The 20,377-nt window shown below is 32.6% G+C and overlaps 1 protein-coding gene across 3 annotated transcripts; it reads right to left on the bottom strand.

The window, feature by feature from the left end:
• Positions 1 to 4,747: 4,747 nt before the first annotated feature.
• On the bottom strand, positions 4,748 to 19,542 carry LOC18594747 (ARM repeat superfamily protein). 3 transcript variants are annotated; one of them, XM_088808266.1, is made up of 17 exons: positions 19,212 to 19,542; positions 18,845 to 19,019; positions 17,593 to 17,898; positions 17,388 to 17,477; positions 16,098 to 16,574; positions 15,891 to 15,998; positions 13,921 to 14,051; positions 13,698 to 13,827; positions 12,182 to 12,536; positions 11,581 to 12,092; positions 11,296 to 11,478; positions 11,053 to 11,211; positions 10,019 to 10,093; positions 7,720 to 7,903; positions 6,633 to 6,784; positions 5,856 to 6,071; positions 4,748 to 5,530 (listed from the first exon to the last, which is right to left on the bottom strand). In XM_088808266.1, exons 1-17 carry the CDS (start codon positions 19,430 to 19,432, stop codon positions 4,883 to 4,885), a joined length of 4,122 nt encoding a protein of 1,373 aa, XP_088664392.1. In that variant the 5' UTR covers positions 19,433 to 19,542; the 3' UTR covers positions 4,748 to 4,882. The 3 variants fall into 3 exon arrangements, with proteins under 3 accessions (XP_088664392.1, XP_088664393.1, XP_088664395.1); XM_088808267.1 differs by lacking the exon at positions 11,581 to 12,092 and having other exon boundaries at positions 11,296 to 11,475; positions 12,204 to 12,536; positions 19,212 to 19,541; XM_088808269.1 differs by lacking the exons at positions 18,845 to 19,019; positions 19,212 to 19,542 and having other exon boundaries at positions 17,388 to 17,470; positions 17,593 to 17,804.
• Positions 19,543 to 20,377: the final 835 nt, after the last annotated feature.

The raw sequence follows: 20,377 nt of genomic DNA, 5'->3' as shown, positions 1-20,377 counted from the left end.
GATAATATTGAGAAAATGACATTTATTTGGAGAAAATGAAATCTTTTAAACGTGGATGAATATTTAACTGAAAATAGGTGAAGTACTTATTTACATACAACCATAACTAAGAATTATTAAGCGCTTATTCCTCAAGGCAGCGACATCATTTTAGGTATTCCAACTTAATGACAACCTAATATAGTTTAGAAAGTAATAACTATTTACGTAACATTATATATTCTACGCACAACATATTTTTTTGCGTAACTAAAAATAGAAGCAGAACTAAATAAAGTTAAGATTTATATTTGATATACTTTTGTTGTATGATTCTATACCCTATCATTTAACCATATAGTTCCATTTCATATATGTGTAAACATAAAAATTCAAAAATCCTTAAAAATAAGGGTAAAATACTCAGATCCCTCAAAGTTTTGATTATAATTTCACGCAAGTCCATTAATTTTTAAAATGGACACTCCACCTAAACGTGTAAATAGCGTTAATACTTAAACGTGAAACATCTAAATTACCTTTTTTTCCATTCGTTTCCTTCCTCAGGCTGTCAGTGCTTGATTTGGCCGTGCAATGCTAGATTTGACAATGCTCCCCAAGGAAACACCTAATCGGCTCCCCCTAGGAGACTACCAATCATGATTTTTTTTTTTGAATTTAAGAAAAAAATTATAATTTATATAGTGATAATTTTTTAAATTAATGAAGGGTAAATTTGTCCAAAAATTATTACCATGTCATCGAACTAACAGAAACATTAACGGTTGACAACGGCTGGACTTATATATCCAGTAAAAAATATTCTTTTGGAATGAATTGTCTATTTTCAATACTAATGGACTTGCGTGAAATTGTGGTCAAAACTTAGAATAGTGAGAGTATTTTACCCTAAAATAAATATTTATTTTTAAGGATTTCAATTTTAAAATTTTTTTATTAATGAAGTGATAACATTTAGGTCTACAAATAGCTTAATAGCAAAACTTTAGGTCATTCAAAAAGGTTTATTGCTAACTAAGAACTTGTAATTGAATCAATTGATTGTTGAACTAGATGCAGCAATGATAGTTTATTTCTTAAAAGAGAATGTTGTGACATCTCATCCATATGTTATTCTAGCTCAAGATTGTATTACTTTAATCCAAGAAGGTTGATTAAGAGATATTCATCATATATTTAGGGAAAGTAACATGTATGCTCACTTCCTTGCTAATTTGGCTCAACATTGTCTCTTGGGAAAGACTTCCTTGAGCAATCCTCCTATAGATTTGAGTCCATTACTTATTAAGGATATATTAAGCACTCCAAGTCTGAGATCTTAAATCGGACCTTTTCAATTCTTATGTAACTATATACTAATAATGTATCATGTATAAATCCATGAAGTTAAACCAAACTCATAAATGGTGAGCCTTTAACCTAGGATTTAAAGGTTTCAAGCCCTCTTCCTTGCCATTGAAACAAAACCTCATTAAATGTTCATTTTCGAAACCATTTGAAAACATTATTTATTAATTTTTTAAAATTTGCAAAATGCTTAATTATTCTTTAGGAAGACCACTCAATAAAATATTTTCAATAAAAATATTAAAACATTTAAGTTAAAACCTATTTAATGCATTTAGTAAATGCTCTTTCCTTCTTATTTCCATATTATTTCATTATATATATGTATATGCGTAACAAAAAATTCAATAAAGAATTCATTCAAACTTTTCTTTTCAATAACAAGCCAAACAATTATCGAAAATTATCTTACATACACCAATAGTGAAATTTTTAAACTTTACAGCCAGGTTTGGATTATTGACACATGTCTACTCAATTATAAATAAGGAAATATTTAAATTGACATAATTACTTAAATGCACATGTATCAATAATTTAAAGCAATTAGTGAAGTTTAAAAATTCCACACTAGTTTATAAGATATAAAGATAATGGAATAAATTACTTTTTTGGTCACTTAAATTTTTTTAAGATTTTATGTTTTAATTATTCAATTTTGAAAAATAATATTTTGGTCACTAATTTTATACATGTTATTGTTTTGGTCACTCAATAGTCAAAAAATAATAAACCTCCCACGTGAAAGTCTTTATTTTTTAACAATTAAATAATAATATTTATAAACTTTGATAATTAAAATATCATTTTTTTAAAAATGGAAGGCCAAAATGAAAAAATCTTGAAAATTTAAATAATTAAAAATTAATATAATCAAGAAAATAATCCAACAATTTTTATAGCATGAATTCAAAACTTAAAAATTTCAATACTGAAAATTCAACACTAATTTTTAAGGTTATCAAATTAACGAGTACCTTAACTAATGAAAATACTAAAATGAAAATACATATACCTCTAAAAGTTATTCTCAAATATCATATCATATCCATTACTATAAGAAATACAAGGAAAATTTAATAGGGAGGGATTGGCGTTGAAACAATTTTAAATATTAGCTTCTATTCATTCATTTTCTTCTATTATTGGATTTCTGTTTCTTTTTAAAGTCATCAGGATATATTTGATCTAAAAGAAAAGTACCAGAACTTGATTGAACGTAATAGAAGAATAATAATTTATTTAAATTTTTTTAAATAATTTAATGACTTTTTCAAACACTATGCTTTCTTTTGTTCATCTTTACAAAATAAAAGAAAAAAGAGTTTTAACTAATCAATAATGTTCAAATTATCATACACTTTAATTTCATAGAAATTACGATAAATAATATAAAATATTAAAATATTAAAAAAAAAAAGAGAAAATTAAATCAACCTACTACAACTTACTGAAATTCATTATGATATATGAGTCGCATAAATATAAGAATGCATTATTATTTGTATTTGTTTATACGTCAAAGTTTATAAAGAAAAGTTTTTTTAGTAGATCAAAACCAAGTTAAAATTATACTTATATTTTGTAAATATTGAATAAATTGATGATGAATCATTCTTTTATGAGTAATTCTTTAAAAAAAATTAAATTATTTATAAAAATTCAAATAAACTCTTATTCTTTTATTACATGCATTCAATTAAGCTCATATATTTTATTTTAAGTCAAATAAACTCTTATAATTAATGGTTGATTAACTGTCATTAATTAAATTAATATTTGTCATTTTATACTCACATGATATTGATGTGATGTTGACGTGAAAGGTCAAAATACCATGTGATCTCATAAACAGGTTACATTAACATTTATTATAACATATCAACATATCACTTCAATATCACGTAATATAAAAAAATAAATAAAGTTTTGATTAATCATAAGTACAAGAACTTAATTGAACAAAATAAAAAAATAAAAATTTATTTAAATTTTCTTAAATAATTTACAAATTTTTTTAGATATTATGCTCTTCTTTTATTTTTATCCTTAATAGCAAGGTTAATGGACTAAAGATATTTGAAAGTGAAACCTCTTGCTGGATTATGATGATAAGGTGGCAATTATTACATTTTTGGTCTTACGCTTTGATGACTATAAGTATATTAGATAGTATTAAGTAAAAAGATGAAGAGGAGGGAGGGAAAAATCAGCTGCATCCAAAAATGTTTCCACAATCTAACAGTTCTTTTTTATTCTTATTCTTTATAATTAAATTTCATGTACATATAAATAGTTATTGAAAGAAAAAAAAAAGAATGTGATGAACACAGAACACAGATTAGTATTTTAGTTGGCCTTGGGGAGAAGCAAACCTAGACAAGAAACTGGGATAGTAAGGGTCATTCTCTTTGTCTAAACGATCATCATCAAAGTTTAGAGCATAGCCTGAAGGGCTGTAGGCTAATCCACTATTCCCTTCCTTTGGCTGCTGATCAGTTTTGCAAGGCTTTGCCTTTGTTGTACTGCTGAACACACGTTTCTGCTTCGAGTTACTGCCTTTAGGCCTCGGAGGGAGACATGTTGAGCATGAAACTGACTCTTCCTTGGTCTTGGCTTTGGATTGAATTTGCTTCTTTTGGTTAGTGCTATGGGATAGTGGATACTCCATTTTCTAGATCAGTAGTTTTGGTTTGGGTGCTTGTCTCTTTTTAAGGAATAATAACAAACAGATGATAATTTGTGGAAACACGTTGTGGTGTATATATAGACATATGCATGTACTCCCATGCATGCAAGCAATTTAAGTAAAACATAACACAAGATCTTAAGACAGTGAGAAATTGAATTGTTCATAATTAGGTAAGCACGAAATTGTTACTCTTGAATATTTAAATATAATACAGAATATTTATTTCAATAACAAATACATATATTTTGGGAGAATAATAAAAACTTACAACAATTACTAGAAAAACATTGTGATATACAAATATGGATGAACTCGCATGCAATCAACTTAAGTAAAAAGATCAAAAGAATTTTGAGGGAATGGGAAATTGAATTGCTCATAATTAGGTAAGCATGAAGTTGAACCATTTTAGAAGCTCCATTTAATGTTAACATGCGAACATTGTTATCTCCGAATATTTAATTAATGTATAATACATCTGAATGCTTATTTCAATAATAAATATATATTTTTAAAATAAATAAATAAATAAATTCTTTAATTAAAAAAAAAAAAAAACTCAACCTGGTGCCACCTCTGCGGTACCCAAATAACATATGACTAGACCCAACCTAGCCAATCTTCATTTCTAACGGTGATGTACAAATTTTCACAGACGAATCAATTCCAGTGAATTGGAATACTGGTTGCAGCATAGGCTGTTCCCAACAAAACTGGTGTATATATATATATATATAGAAAAGATAAAAGTCAACTTTAAATGCTTGAGGAGCAGCATGACCTAACTCCCAGGAGGAAGAAGGAAGAATCACAAGATACAAGAGCTGTACATTTACAAAAATTTTAACTGTAAATTTGGTCAGAAAACACCAGAGTTTGCAATTTTTTAAATACAGTTTCCACAGAGGAAAAATCTAAATCAAAACCATAACTCCGGCCTCCATACTGCACGTAAAGGAACTCTTTATAAGATGAAGGTGGTGGCAGAGTTAGAGAGATCCCGGGGAAGTCTGAGGTTGGTGGTGAAGGCAAGTCTTTCTTCTTCAAAGAATAGTAAACATCAGCTAAAAGAAGCCATATCAGATCAGGGTCAATAGATGCAAGTCCCTTGATTGCATTCACTGATGCATCATGAAGCCTGATTACTCCGCTGCAAGCTATGCCCACAACAAGACCACTGACCTTCTTCATAACAACTTCCAATGCTGAAGCACTTGCTTTGTTTTGGGACAAATCAGCAATCATATTTAGCAGTGCGACCTGTACTTTTAAGTTTGAAGTTTCTGCTACGGAGTCCTCTGAAGAAACGCTTCCACTCCTGTAAGGGAGTCGTAATGGGGTTCGTTCTTTCAAATTTGGCTTCTTTTGGAAAGGGGATGTGCTTAAAAGTTTCCAGAAGTGGGCCCCATCAGTGTGGAAGCGACGAGAAAAGAAATCTCCTCCACAAATTTGCACGACAGTGCTTACAGCACTTAAACATCTCCTGACAACCTGTGGAAGGAACCAAAGTCATAATTTAATATGATGCAAACAAAATCTCAATGAGTCATGTTACAAGAACCTACTAAGTACACATAACTAGTACGGAATTGCTACTACAAGAAGAGTTTGAACTCATTGTCATTAGTGATGGCCCGTATATGGAAATTTTATTCCACTTAAATTCAAGCCGTATATGAGCACATAGTCATCCTCATAGGTGTTGGATGGTACTCACAATACAATAAGCAGATAAAACCAAACAGGAAGATGAACCTAAACTAATAACCATGCTACTTTGAGGTGACTTGGCAGGGTATAAAGAATTAATACTCACCACCGTGTTTCTTTGTTGAACACAAACAACCAGGAGAGGCCATATTTTATTCATTGCCGGAAGCAACCTGTTCTCAACAGTACTGTCATCAGCAGCACTCATAGTATCTTTCAGCTGATACAATGAACATGACTCAAGCAGTTCTTCGATTGCCTCTTTAGTCTCTTTCTCATGCCTGTAGGCTTCTTCCACTTTCGCTAATGTTGTTACACCATCCTACATATAAGAAGTTTATTAAAATACAGAGTAAAGATTTTGATGTATCCACAACTTGGTGTCTTCTCCTTTTCATAGAAATAATGGTTAATTGTTAAATTCTGTCAAGCATTTAGTGATATGGACTGTGAGGGATCACTCTGTTCCAATGATAATCTGCTTCCTATAAATTTTAGGAGTTTAGATTATGCTAATATTTTTCACCAATATTCTATGGCCAACAGCAATTCTCTGAGGCCCATAATTTCTCGTTATTCATAATTAGGTTATTCATGAATTTCTAACTATTCAACCACTCTCAACCCCCCCCCCCCCCCCCCCCCCCTCCCCTTTCTTTTTTTCTCTCTTTTTCACCAAAAAAGGAATTGAACTGTAAGGATAGGAATGAAAAGGCATTTTTCATATCACATACTATTATTAACAACAGTTAAATGAACTTTCAAAGGTGACATGTAGCACCTGACATGCATAAAATTTTTCAAGGTTCAACTATCAGTCCTTTGACAGTTTAAATCTAAGTCAATTGCCCTACGTAAAATAACAAGTTGTACAATAAAATACCTCAACTATGTCCAGCGCCACCAAGCACACTGCTTGACTCATAGAAGCCAGCAGGGGAGCTGCAGCTGTTAAACACGAACCAGCAATAGATCCAACAGTTTGTCTATATCTTTTGGAGTCATTCAACTTGAACAAAATATTCTCCCGTTGCTCTACAATCATGATACAATCATTTAAATTAGCACCAAATGTTTCTGCTCTCCATCCAAATATTAAGATAGATTCAAGCTATTAAAACTTCAACTAAATATTAAAAATATAATGAAAAAAAAAAGGACAAAGGAGGATGATTGATGTTGCAAAGAAATTGGTTTTCCACAACAATTACATACACTTGGTACAGGAGAAAAGAAAATTAGATAAACAGTGAAAGGGCATAATGCCTAGGACCACATAGGAGCGAACGGCGAAAACACTGGCTGAATCAGGGCAACCAGTTTTTGACATGTAATGCAGGGTCAGGAGAGTACCAATCCTAAGAAGCCTTGCTATCATTAACCCAATTGAGCCCTAATGCAAACAACAGGATCAATGTTTCTTGTTTCCCTTATGTGTCAGGTAGTTCTCCATTTAGGGCCCTAGTCCTTCCTAGATGTACTCACATATATGTCTGGATAAGCTTCTGATAATTAAAATTGAGTATTTGATCTGTATAAATCTTGTACTTTTAACCATAATTTTACCAAATCCTAATCATAGTTGAAGCAAGCCAATTGGCAAATTTAATCAAACCTGCTTACCATGAGCCCTAATTGACAACTGATATCTTTATGCTATTTTAGCTCCATTTGATTGTCTCTTTTTTGTACATATTTTTTGCTTCCTAAAAAATAGCTAAAATGTGGAAGTAATCAGTCAAGAGAACATCCATATTTAATTAAAGTGAGCAAATTGCTGATACATGACTCATGTAAGGGGAGAAGTCCCAGCGAGAGAGAGAGAGATAGAGAGATGAGTGGGCATGGGCTAGTTGGACTAACGAGAAGATGATCAATAGTGAACATCTAAAAAAAGCAGATACCTCTCTTCAAAGATTATAACATTTCAGATCAGTTTAATTAAAAAACAAAAAAAAGAAAGCAATCACCTGATTCCAATAGAGACCCATCAATCTCATCAGTGAAACCAGACATTGAACCTTGTCTGAATTCTGGTCGAACTTTCTTTTCCCTCTCCGATATTTTGGACTTGACATGCATCAGATCACGGTATGCTTGAGAGGGTAGGGGAAAAGCCTCACGCTTAGATGCCTTCACAATTTCAGATACAGCCTAAAGAAAGCAGAATCATCAACAAAGTCAACTTGATGATAGCTACAATGGCAAACATGGAAAGGGTAAAATACACCCCAGATGTGCATTTGAGAAGAAAAGAGAGAGTAGCAAGCATGATGTTCAAGACAACAATAGGAACTAGGTTAGACATTACAACTGCCTAAAAGTTCAAACTGAGCAAGCCTACTCATGACATAAGGTTTAGCTCAAAGAATCAAATATTAACTGACAGGTCACATACAATAATTAACACTGAAAGTCGCATCTAAATTTGAACTTTCTTCTCCAATACCTAAAAATCTCCATAAAATAAAATTAAAAATAACAAACCATTAAAAAAGCAAAAGAACTAAAAGAAGATGAATACAGCATCAAGAACAAAGGCAGTTTAAGCTATACTGAGTAAGAAAAGTCAGCTTAACTAAGCAGAATGCTTAAACCAGGCCAAGAAAAAGATGCATCTGTTTTGTTGTTTAAAGAAAATCTCCTTTAGATTCAAATCTTGATTCCTTTTGTTTACCTCCTATGACTTATGTAACCACATTATGAAGAGAAAAATAAATTACTAAAAAAAGGCACATTTTTCCTTTTACTTAATTCAAATTGTATAAAAATAGCAAATAGAAAATTCAGAGCCACATCTCAAATATGCAGAGTAGAATCATCAACATCAAATCTTAGGTGAAAGATATTAAAAAAAATTCTATATTTCAAAGGTTTGAGATTAAATAGAAACAAAACTGGACACACTGAATGCCAGTTTTAAATGTAGAATTAGAGAGGATGATAGAATTAAAATGGTAAACTGGAAGTTCCTAGGAGTGAATTAATTTTGCTATCTAGGTTCAATGATTCAAAACAGTAGTTTTAAAAGGATGTTAGCCATAAAATTAGAGAAGGTTAGATGAAGTGGAGAAGTACTACGGCAAAATTTTGTGACCATAAGAAGCAATGTTGAAGGCAAATTGCTATAAAATAGCCATAGGCCATAAAACCAGATATTATGATCTTGTATTTTGGGTGTCTAAAAGATATCACTTCCATAAAATCAAGTATCCCTGAGATAAGGATATTCAAATGGGCCATATAAGAAAAGATAGGCTATAAAAAGAAGATATCCATAAAATGATAGAGATGGTACTAATTGAGGACAAAGATTAAGGACAACTTAGAAGGTTCAATACCATGCAACACAGACCTAGATACTCACCAAACATAAGATTGACTTGATCCAAATAGGAAAAAGAAGAGCTAGAGGTAAACCAAAAATTAACTGGAGTGAATCCATTAAAAAGGATTTGGTTAGCTAAAACATTAAAATGATATAACCCTTAATCAAGCAGAATGTAGAAATTGGATAAATAATATGGGATCAAGGATTAGCTGAGTTGAGTTTATCAGTAAGTTTATTCCAACACCAACCACAGTTCAGTTGTACTATTCACCATATTAACCTATTTTGACCACAAAATTTGCTATAAAGCTCAGCCATCTTGCTTTTGGTTATCTAGAAGTTAACAGGCTCAACAACAAGCATCAATGTTGTGAAGCAAAACTCAGTCCACAAGTCAAAGCCTGGATCACTTTTATCCCCCTCTTAACTTCAAAATCATCATTATTTGATTCTTGAATTGCCATTTTAGCAAGCCTGAATATTCTGGCTCCTTATAATGCACTAGGTGAGTGAGTGTACATGCATTCTCGTGCGAGAAAGAAAGAGAGAACTATTCTCCAGTAGGTAAATAAAATTAGCAATCATGCTCCTTAATGTTTGATCATAACTTATATTATTTTGTAGTTTTCTTCCTAAGCATCTATGTCCTTTTCTTCTCCTTCATTTTCTCATCAAACAAAAATACCGAAATATGATTGCTGCTCCTACCATCTAACTTTGAAGATGCCCTTTGGTCCAGCCGAGAGCAAATTTATGTGATGATCATAATTGAAATCCATAGGAAATAAAGAAAACTAAGTATTCATTACTCATTATTGGTAATTGTTGAAAATATAGCACAGTTCATCAAAGAAACAAAATGGAAAAGAATAGGAACCATAAACGAACTGACAAAAGAATTGAGGAATTACTGACTCAGCAAAGATAAAATTTATGACCTTTAAAAAGGGAACAGTTAAATCTGGGTGTTTATGCCTGCCAAGAATTTCAAGTTCCTGCGAAACAGACCGCATCTGTACAAATGTACACAAGCAGACCAGTTACAAGGCAATAAGTTCAAAGATCTGAAGGCAAATACAGTATGCAAAATGAATCAAATGAATATCCTGCATATAATCAACATTAAACCGGTGTTTCAGTAAAGCAGGGATACCTGCTATAATGTAAACAATTTAACAAAAAGTGCACATTGAAAATTTATTGAAATAAAATGCAGGAAATAAAATATTAGATACAGGATTCTTTTTCAGGCCCCGGTACAGTTTTTGAACACCCCGCCCTCCCCCATTATTCTAGTGAGATCCAAAACAGAAAGGACTTAACCACATCCCTGGTTAAATAATTTAAAAAGATCTGAAAGAAAATATAGTCATAAAATTTAACAAGGCCTAAGAATACACATAATAATCAACATTAAACCAGTATTTCTATAAGTAGCAGAAAAACCTACTTCATGCAAATAATTTAATGAAAAACGCACCTTCGATATTTCTAGAAATAAATTGTAGGAAACAGAATATCACATACAGGATTCATTTTATAACCCCGTTTAAATACAGTTTTTCACCTCCTTATCTCGAGAGACTCAAAACAGAAAGGATATGGTCATTCTGCTGCATCTTTGCATTTTGACATGTTACTCATTCAAATACGTATTCTTCCTCACTTGAACATCTCTTTTGGAAAAATACTACTTTTTGATGTCTCACATTGTCATTTTTCTGGTGCATAATGTCTGACATTTTCCATAAACCACAAGTGAGGAAAACATCACCACATCTCACTCTTATAAAGTGAAAATAGTTCAAATTATTGAGGGGGTTAAAGGGCCCATAACCAACAAGAGATCTCATTGTAGAACAGATTAAACTTTTGCACCTTTTGCAGATGGTAAACCAACAGACAATCTTCAAATATTAGACAGTTTATCATGTTAAACACAATGAATAGCAGCTAATGCAGTCAGTTGTACCGGTTCCTCCAACAGAGGCAAAATTTTATAACCCACTCCAATGTAGGAAAGCATAGCAGCAAGCACATTTGGCACATGAGGGTTCAGATCCAAATGCCGTAATTGGCGGCATATAGAGTCGACTATATAATCTGCATTTGCCAAAACCAATTGCGCAACCTACAAAAATCTTAGTCATGTACTATTGAATCAATTACATAATCTACAGATAATTATAGACAATAATATGCTGTACAAGCATACCGTTGCATGGCCAGACGTAGTGGAAAGAAGATGTAAAACAGCATCAGAACCAGTTCTAACTTCAAAGTTTGAACATATAAGATTCTCGAGCAAGAGATAGAGGGATGAATGAAGGAATCCACTGGAAGCAAAATCACTTCCAAGGGACAACGCAAAGATGCCTATTCCATCAATAATAACCTGTTTAAAAAAATGAAATAAGATCAATAAAATACACAGTGAAAAATAATGAGATCTCAAACCTTACATAAGTGACTTAAAAGGATAATGTTATGTAATTTCCTGGTGCAACATAGCAATGTCACGGAAGAAATACAAGGTAATATCTTTAACTTCAGCATCAGACTGCATTAGTGAAGTTTGATGATCTACTGGAAGATCCCAAACTTCAGAACACAGATATTCATGTAAGATTTTCCCAATACAATCAATGAAGTGAGTCCTAGCTCCCTTTTGTGGTGCAATTTCCCAAACAGATTCATCAAACAAAGTGGCTTTAAGTTTGTGAGTCTGACCACCAGCAGATGCTTCATCAGATTCTACCCTTTTTATCCTCGATTTCTGAAATATTCTTCTAAAAACATCAAGTGCCTGATCCGATAGACCAAATATCATCTCATTCAGAATACATACAGCAGTACTGGCCTGGCGCAGTAACTGCCCTGAACCAGTTCGATCGTACCAAGACTGCCAGCTTTCTTTATTGTATTCCTTCCTTCGAACTTCCGAAACCAATTTACGCAAGTAGCCCAGGGGAATATCAGCAATAACCGATAAATGACCTTCATTTTTGTAGTCTAGCAACAAACAATCAAAAGATGCTAAGTAAAAAGCATATACAGCATAAGTTTGATAAAAGAGTAGGAATTCCAAGATTTGAAATGACCTGCCATTAACGATAAACCTACAAGTCTAAGAATCCCAGCAAGAGCCTGGTATAGCTTCTGACCACCAACATAAACAAACCAAGGGGGCATGCGTGGAAGCTCAAAATATTTGTCTTCTGCTGTGTGTTGTTTTCCAATTTCATGAATATCCATTAGCTTTGAACTATTAGATGAAGCAGCATTGTGCAAGACCTGACAATCACCCACAACATGCAAGCCTCTCAACTCAGCAACAGAGGGAAGGTATCCTATTGAAGACGGCCTTGTTGAAACAAGCTTGTTCAGAGAACCAGTAAAAGCTGAATTCTGACTCAAACAGAGGGCAAAAACATCCAAGAATCTGGCAGCTGTAACCTATCAATACAGAAGATTATTATTAACATTTTGACAGTCAGCAATAAAATATGCCAAGCAACTTCAACTGAGAGTAGTACTATTAATAACAAGAAAACTGAAAGAAACAGTTCACTTCCCAATATATAGCAGATGGTTATCACAATCATATTATTTTGCTGAAATAATGGATGTATAATGAACAACATTCCTTCAATTTACCAGAAAATTTGTCTACGTATACTTTAGGGCCACTTCCACAAAGGGTATGATAGCTGAAGGCTTGAAGTGGACAAATGGTATTAAATGATAATGAGCTCTTTAAAGATGGCTGCGACCATAAAAGTGGCAAGGTAATCATAATTCCACTCTTTAACCTCCCAATTGACAGCTATTCAATTATATCATTACACCTTCAGACCTTTCATCTACTAGTAACAAAAACTCCTGAAGGACGCTAAGCATATGTGGAGACAAATTTTTGCCATTAATCATGTACTGCAGTCAGCTACCACCAAGATATCATTTATGATTGAGAACTAAACAATTTAGCATTCAATCTCCTTCATGTCCAACTATTGAATCCTACCACCTCTTCTTATGTTAAAACGTAAAACTAATATTAGCACACAGTAAGTGGAGGATCCATGCTTTGACCACTTATCGAGCCTAAACAGGCTTGTAACTAGGGGGATCATTGGGATGTATAAGATTAGTTCAGCTGAAACCTATCGTCTAAGCTGTTAGGTATTAGACACTTCCATCCAGCTTTAACAATCATGGCTTTAAGAGTAAAGTGTGAATTAGGAAATGAAAATATTAGATAGCTCTTCAAACAGTAATTAATGATTAGAAAGTGCTTAAGGAATAATTAACTATACTTTAGAAAGATGGGTCAAATAACCATGAGATTTTGAAGTTTGTCTTTGCAAGGAAATATGTTTGTGTGATATAAACATGTCTTTGAACTGTAACCTTTTTGGCATTTTACAAATGCACTGGATATTTATTCAAGTTCACATTAGGAGATACAGAAGTTTAGGTGTTATACACCATTACCCCAAACAACCAGATATTCAATTAAAATAGTACATCTTGGGATCTCTATTTGATAAATCACTGGCTACAAATAACACACAGACCACCATATATGTACAAAATAATGATGGAAAAAATACATACAGGAGATTGCAGGTGATCCAACAGAAACTGAGGACCAGAATAATATATCACTGTAAGCAATTGCTGAGCGTGTGAAACCGCAAGTAACTCATCACTCCCAAGCACCATCGTTGGTAGTTTTTCAATAAGCCTGTTTTAGAAAGGAACTTAGAAGAAAATTCATTCTAAAAGGAGAAATGCACCTTGCCGCTTACTGCTCAATGTTATGTCACAAGTAACAAACCTGCTAAAAATCACAGCAACATCATGTTCTATGCGATGTTTCCCAGAGGCTGAGAACAAATATTCCATAAACTCCTGGGCAGCAGCTGAAAACTCTTCAGACTCATCAACAACCAAAACAAATAAGCACTCCTGCATGAGTATCAGATAGAAAATATATTAAAAAAAAAGTAGCTAAAACGCTACCATTCAGACAAAATTTCACATCAATCGAATCAATTACATGAGAAAGAAGAACAACTTGGCAAATCCACACCATCAAAAGCATTAACATGGGGTGATTAAAGCAATCCTTAAAATTTTGGAAAAGAACAACACATGATCAGACTCAAATTATAACCAAGAACTTGGAAGATGACTTTAAACCATTTCAAATCAATGAGTGCATCTTTTGGATAAAACATTCATGAAAGTCCAAGTGAAATATCAACTTCACAATCATGTAAATCTCCTCCCACTGAGGTTAAATATCTCAGAAGAAATGCCATGCATGACAAACTAAAGAGGGTACTACCTCATTCTTCCACGAAAATAATTATCACCTACCATCATAAAAATGTCCACCCACTGTGGTTACAAATCCTTTCTTCTTTTTAATATTTTTTTTTTTTTTTGGGGGGGGGGGGAGGGGGGAACTTTTCTCATTGATCATGTGATATACCACCCAACAAGTACAGTCACAACCGTGAGCTAAATCACATTGCCAATTACCCGCTCTTCTGTCTTACAATGTAATTTATTATCACTTATAAAAGCTATTTTAAACCAAAATAGATGTACTTAATTTTGTTTAGGTTCTTTTATCTGTACAAATATATAATACCAATATTGAGTTGGTATCAGGAGTCGAAAGACACCACCTCACTCGATAAAATTACATGAAAACCAAATAAAATGATAAATGTAAATACAGACGCACACAAAAATAAGGGTAGATAAATCATTTATTTTTCCAATAACTTAGGATTTGGGTCAAACTTTTAAATACTACTCTATTTTTTTTTTTTTTTTGGCTTTACTTGCTTCTATGTACACAGAAAACTGTTACTTCCCACATTTGGTCATCCACCCATATTCTGAATGCCACAAAACCTAGTACTGTTTATTGTTTTGCTAATCTTCCAAGTACTGGGACATTAGAGTTATATTTGGCATTGTGCAATCGAATTTCTTAATACTACTCTCTTTTTTTTTTGGCTTTACTTGCTTCTGTGTACTCAAAGAACAGTTACTTCCTACTTTTGGCCATCCACCCATACCATGAATGCCACAAAAACTATTACAGTTTATTGTTTCCCTAATCTTCCAAGTATTGGGACATTAGAGTTATATTTGGCATTGTGCAATCGAATTTCTTACTCTTAGTTCTTCTATCTCTTCCCTTTATTTCCTCTATTTCTTGCTAGTTTCTCTCTCCCTTTCCTCTAATTTTTTATTTCTCTATGTTCTCCTTCTTTCCCTCCTTATTTAGTTAAACCTCTTAAAAAATGTTTTCCCCCATATGATGAGAGTAGCTTCACCATATACTAGAAAACATATGCATAATAGACATTGAGTTATTAACATAAAAAAAAAATCCTGCAGATCAGGTAACTTACAGAGCAAGGCAAAGGATTTTTACATTTAACAACTAAGCATTTGGTTCATATCAAAGGGTATATAAGATTACTAAAAATACAATTTAAAACTATTGAAGTAGAAGTCACAAATAGGCAAGAGTTATTTGCAAACAAAGTTTGCGGCAATATTTCGACATGTCAATTTCTCCCCTTTTTTCACTTTACATAGGAAATTGCTTTTGCATTTTTCCAAAATTCCAACAAACAAAAGAAACACAATAAATCTCAAACTCTATGAATTGCAACCCAAAAAGTCCATATCTTGTGCACACCAAGGCATCACATACCAATTAACTAAACAAAGCTGAGTCTTCACAGCCCAGATGAATGAAATTCATAGAATTCAACCTACCAAAAACATCACTTTGCTCTTTTCTAGCGTGAAATTGCACTTCAATAGCAGCCCTTGAATGGAAGCAAGAAGCCCGTGTCTCACCTTTTTTGCTTGATGTACACATATCTGGTACATGTAAAAACAGTACATCAAAACAAAGGTGGAGAACAAAATCTTGAACATAAAATTCTTTATACAAACAATGAATCAAATGTAGATCCATACATAGGGAAATATTGCACATAATAGTTTGTTCACATGCTCAGATGTTTTCTCAATCCACTCTTTTGTACGATCCACATGCAAAGATCCCATTCCCTTGCCAAGATCAGGGCTACCTTTTTCTCCAGATTCAGTCTTCAGACTAACAATATTGACTGCTTCGCCATTTATATTTTCCACCAAAGTTTTGCTCTGCGCTTTCAATGGCAATTGACGGAGCTCCTCCAAGAATGAAGTTGTAGATTTGCAGTTCCTTGAGTTATGGCCAACAGAAGTATCTATGTACATATCAAGGCCAGATAAATTGGCATCATCTTGGAGGACTATCATAAGGTACTCAGCCAAGCCCCTAATTGCTTGGTCAATAGCTTCTACACTTCCAGCAGCCCCACTTATTATTGTTTTTGAGATGTGTAATACTTTGGAAAACTGGCTAATGACACCAGGTAAGAAGAAAGCCAATGCATCAGCAGTACCAACCTGAAAAAAACGAAATGCCAACAGAATTAATCCAATTTTTCATGTGTGATGAAGCACTATTGCAATAAAAAGCAAGAAGGAACTTCTCTACTTAAATAGATGAGCTTACACATTTGCAATGCCATATTTTTTTCCCACTAGAACAGCCCTGATTCTCATTTCTCAAGTGATAAATGGTGCAAACCTCAATATTCATTTTCCAACCTAATAATTTCTACAAAGAACTAAAATCCTCTCACCATTAGAAACATAAGGAATATATGGTGGTATGCATACTCGGATACATATGAACATTGCATATGCATAGAGAAAGAGTATTCCTAAAAGATTATGGAATTTACACTGCAAAAATGACAGAAGCAAACAGCATAAAATGTCATGGAAAGACATTATTCAGTTCATATGAAGGTTAATTTGTTTGTATTTCATGAGTAGAAAGTCAGGCCACAATCAAATTTCATTATCAAACCAGTAAATTCTACTAAGAATTAAAATCCTCTCTCAAATGGAATCATTAAGAATATATGTTAGTAAGCATACTGTATTCATGTAAATGCAAAGAGTGTTTCTCAAAGATAATGGAATTTACATAGCTAAAGCAACAAAAAAAAAAAAAAAACTCAAATCACAAGAAATAGCAAGATGCAATTCCTTTCATATAAAAGTTTAACTGAAACATATCTAGGGCTGTTGATGGTAGGCACTTAGGTCAAATGAAAGGCACAATTGAGTACTTACATAAAAGGAAAAAGGAAACAAATAATTAATTATTTAGAAGCCCCTTGTTCAGGGTCTAATGAATGTTGCAATTACCTTAGCAACAAGAACACGTAGGGTCAAAAAAGCTTCAATTCGCAGATTTGCACTGCCCCGATGTCCTCGTGTAGCCTCAGTGTCTGCAGCCTTAGCACAAGACCAATCATCAATTTCATAGAAACAATTAAACAAAATGGGTTAGCCCAAACATAAAAGTTAAATTTACTCCAGGATAAGTATAAATAAAAGAGAATCGACATACTTTGAGCAGAAGCGATAGCCAGTGTCCTACAGCAGGCGAAGCTGCTTCTGACTGCAAAAATGCAAGTAAGCATTCTCCTTGTTCCAAGCCATGCTTCAAAGTTCCAGTTGGAGTCTGCATGTCTCTAGTTTCTAAGAGCATGGGTAAATCAAGACTTTGTTTGCACAAGCAGGACTGACTAGAACAGGGATGTAAACTCAGAAGCAGAGCTCTGAAACACTTGATCACTCCTTCACGGAACTCTTCTGAAGCCTCAGATGGAGAAAGCAAAGCAGCATAAGTCAATTTTTTCAGAATCACGACCATCTGTGACAACACAGCAACACACTTCATTCAGCTTAAAAGAATGTTCAGGTAATAGTAACATGACCAGTCTAATATATATGCTAATAGGAAATACTAAAATAGAATAAAACCATAAAACAAAAGGCTAGCATCAATTTTCTCATGGAAATTAGAAAAAACTGAATTTTAAAATAGACCTCACCATAGGAGACCACATTCACGCCAGACATTTAGGGCTTTCACTAAGCACTTAAAGAGTTAAAACTAAACAAAAATAATAGACAAATAAATTTCCGAGCTGGCGAGGCAGAAGTGCTGCTAATCTTTTTTTTATATCATTCTTAAGAATAAATCTCATACCACATTAATTTTTTTTGTTTTGAAAGATCTCATACCACATTATATTACTAAACATCTGTTTGATTGTTATTTTGCTACATGGTTTTTGCAAATGGCTTAAAAAACATATATCTTTTTATGGACAACAAAATGCATGATTTTACTTTTATATGGAAAAATCTGTTTGAATTTATGTGACACTTGCATTATTTTTCCTTATTTCTTTACCATTCAAGGTGTTTGATGAATTGGCAAAGTACCCTATCAAACTTCTTTAGCCCATTTTTTCCACCATTGAGAACCTTCCCTTACAGGGTTTTTCTCATTTTTGTTTTCCCACTCATTTTGCTTCTCACTTTAAGATTCTTTTAAGTGATTACATGGATATATTTAAGATGTTTTCTTTGATAAATGGATAACTTTTTCTTAACTCATGGTTTAGTTGCTACTATTATCCGGTGACTACAAGTTCAAAGACATAAGCTTATTTCTTCCTTTCGAAACAAAAAGCAAAAGAACAAAATAAATACAGAAGCAACAATCAAGTTGAGCTATGTTAGTTAAAATTAGAAAAGTAAAATAACATAAGTGAGAGAAGGTTTAATGAGAATTGAAAAGGGAAATGGACCTGATCAACAGAACCCAAATGGCATTTCTTACAGAGCTCTTCCAAACATTCCACCACTCCTTCTGCTACTTTATCACTCACTCTTATATAAGTATTATTACTTTCAATTTTCTTCGATGAGCTTCTGCAATTAACTGCTGCATCCAGCAAAAGCAGCAACGGAAACAAAGTATAGCTACAAAAAAAAAAAATTAACAATACAAAATCAAATTCAACTACACTACAGTAATTGCTTTCATGTCTTTAATTCCAGAATCGGAAAAAAAAAGTATAAGTAGTAAAAATAAAAATCAAACAAAGTCTAAAAATTAGAAAAAAAAATAGAAATTGATAAAACGTAAAGGGACAAAAATGGGGAATTTATTACTCGAAGAAGGGCTGGAGAGAACTGGGCGGAGAAGAGCGAAGCAAGTGGAGCAATGCAGGAATGGCGGAGGACTGATTTTTAGGGTTTTGAGAAAGTTCTAGAAGCTCTAAACAGCAGGGTTTTAGCTGTAAAAATAACTTGCTTATTTCTTCTTCTTCTTCTCGTTGGGCTTCGGTAGACCCGCCGGTGATTCTAAGAATTCCTCTTTCCGTTGAATCCATTCCACACAAAAGCAAAGAAAAAAAAAAAACACTGAAAAAGAAGAGGAGAAGAAGCGCGAAATGGGTGCAAAATGGAAGTCCTTGGCTTGGAAATTTTTACATTATACAACTTTGGCTATGGATAGATAATCAAGATTAAAGGAAATACGGCTACATGTAATTGGCTTAAAATCATATTTATTAAAATAGTTTATAATATTTATTTTTAATTTAAAATAAATCTAATTATTTTTGGTTTAAGCAGCATGAAGGATTTGGTTAAAATAATTATATTTATTTTAATAAATTAGTTTGTTATTATTTTATTAAAATAGGCTTTTTCAAATTATATTTATTTAAGAGGTAAATTATTTGGTTAAAATAGTTTTCGAATAATTTTTTAAGTTAAAATATTTTTTTCTAAATCGCATGAGGAGGATAAGACTTTATAATAATTTGGTGCAGGTTTGATAATTCAAAGCTTAGCTATGAGCTTAAAGAGGATTTGTTAGTTGATTTTGGGTCTTAAAAATCATATTTATTCAAGTTAAGATTTAAAAAAAAAACTAATTGTAATGATGGAAACTCAATTGTGAAAGTACAGTAATTGTGTGAAGAAGAAATTGGAACTTAAAAGGTTATTTATTTAGTGGAAAAACCTTTTATACTTTTTAGGTGTTTTGTGTTTAATAACAAGTGTGGTGTTTTGTGATTAACTTTTTAGGTGTTTTTGTGATTAATAACAAGTGTGCATAACAAGTGGACTAATAAGTGTTTGATAAAAATTAGGTACTAATAAACTAAGGAGTTAAGAAAATACTCTAAAATAGTCATTTATATTTTTTTGAATAAATTGAAAATATAAACTCTAGTATAATATATAAATGTATTAATTTTCTATGTATTTAACTAAATAATTTTCTCATTTGAAATATTTAAGTTATTTTATAACTATTAAAGTTGTAT

This window comes from Theobroma cacao, chromosome 7 (genome assembly GCF_053813885.1).
Source record: "Theobroma cacao isolate CCN51 chromosome 7, ASM5381388v1, whole genome shotgun sequence".
NCBI classification, from domain to species: domain Eukaryota; kingdom Viridiplantae; phylum Streptophyta; class Magnoliopsida; order Malvales; family Malvaceae; genus Theobroma; species Theobroma cacao.
Note: the sequence above shows the minus strand (reverse complement) of the source record. Positions and strands in the feature narration are given on the sequence as shown.

Excerpts from the sequence above, each read along its gene's own strand:
- LOC18594747 (XM_088808266.1), bottom strand. The coding sequence starts at position 19,432 with ATGGATTCAACGGAAAGAGGAATTCTTAGAATCACCGGCGGGTCTACC. Across the intron at positions 12,093-12,181 it reads AGGTTTATCGTTAATGGCAG|ACTACAAAAATGAAGGTCAT; the intron begins GTCATTTCAAAT and ends GTTTGTTGCTAG. Across the intron at positions 11,212-11,295 it reads CTACGTCTGGCCATGCAACG|GTTGCGCAATTGGTTTTGGC; the intron begins GTATGCTTGTAC and ends AGATTTTTGTAG.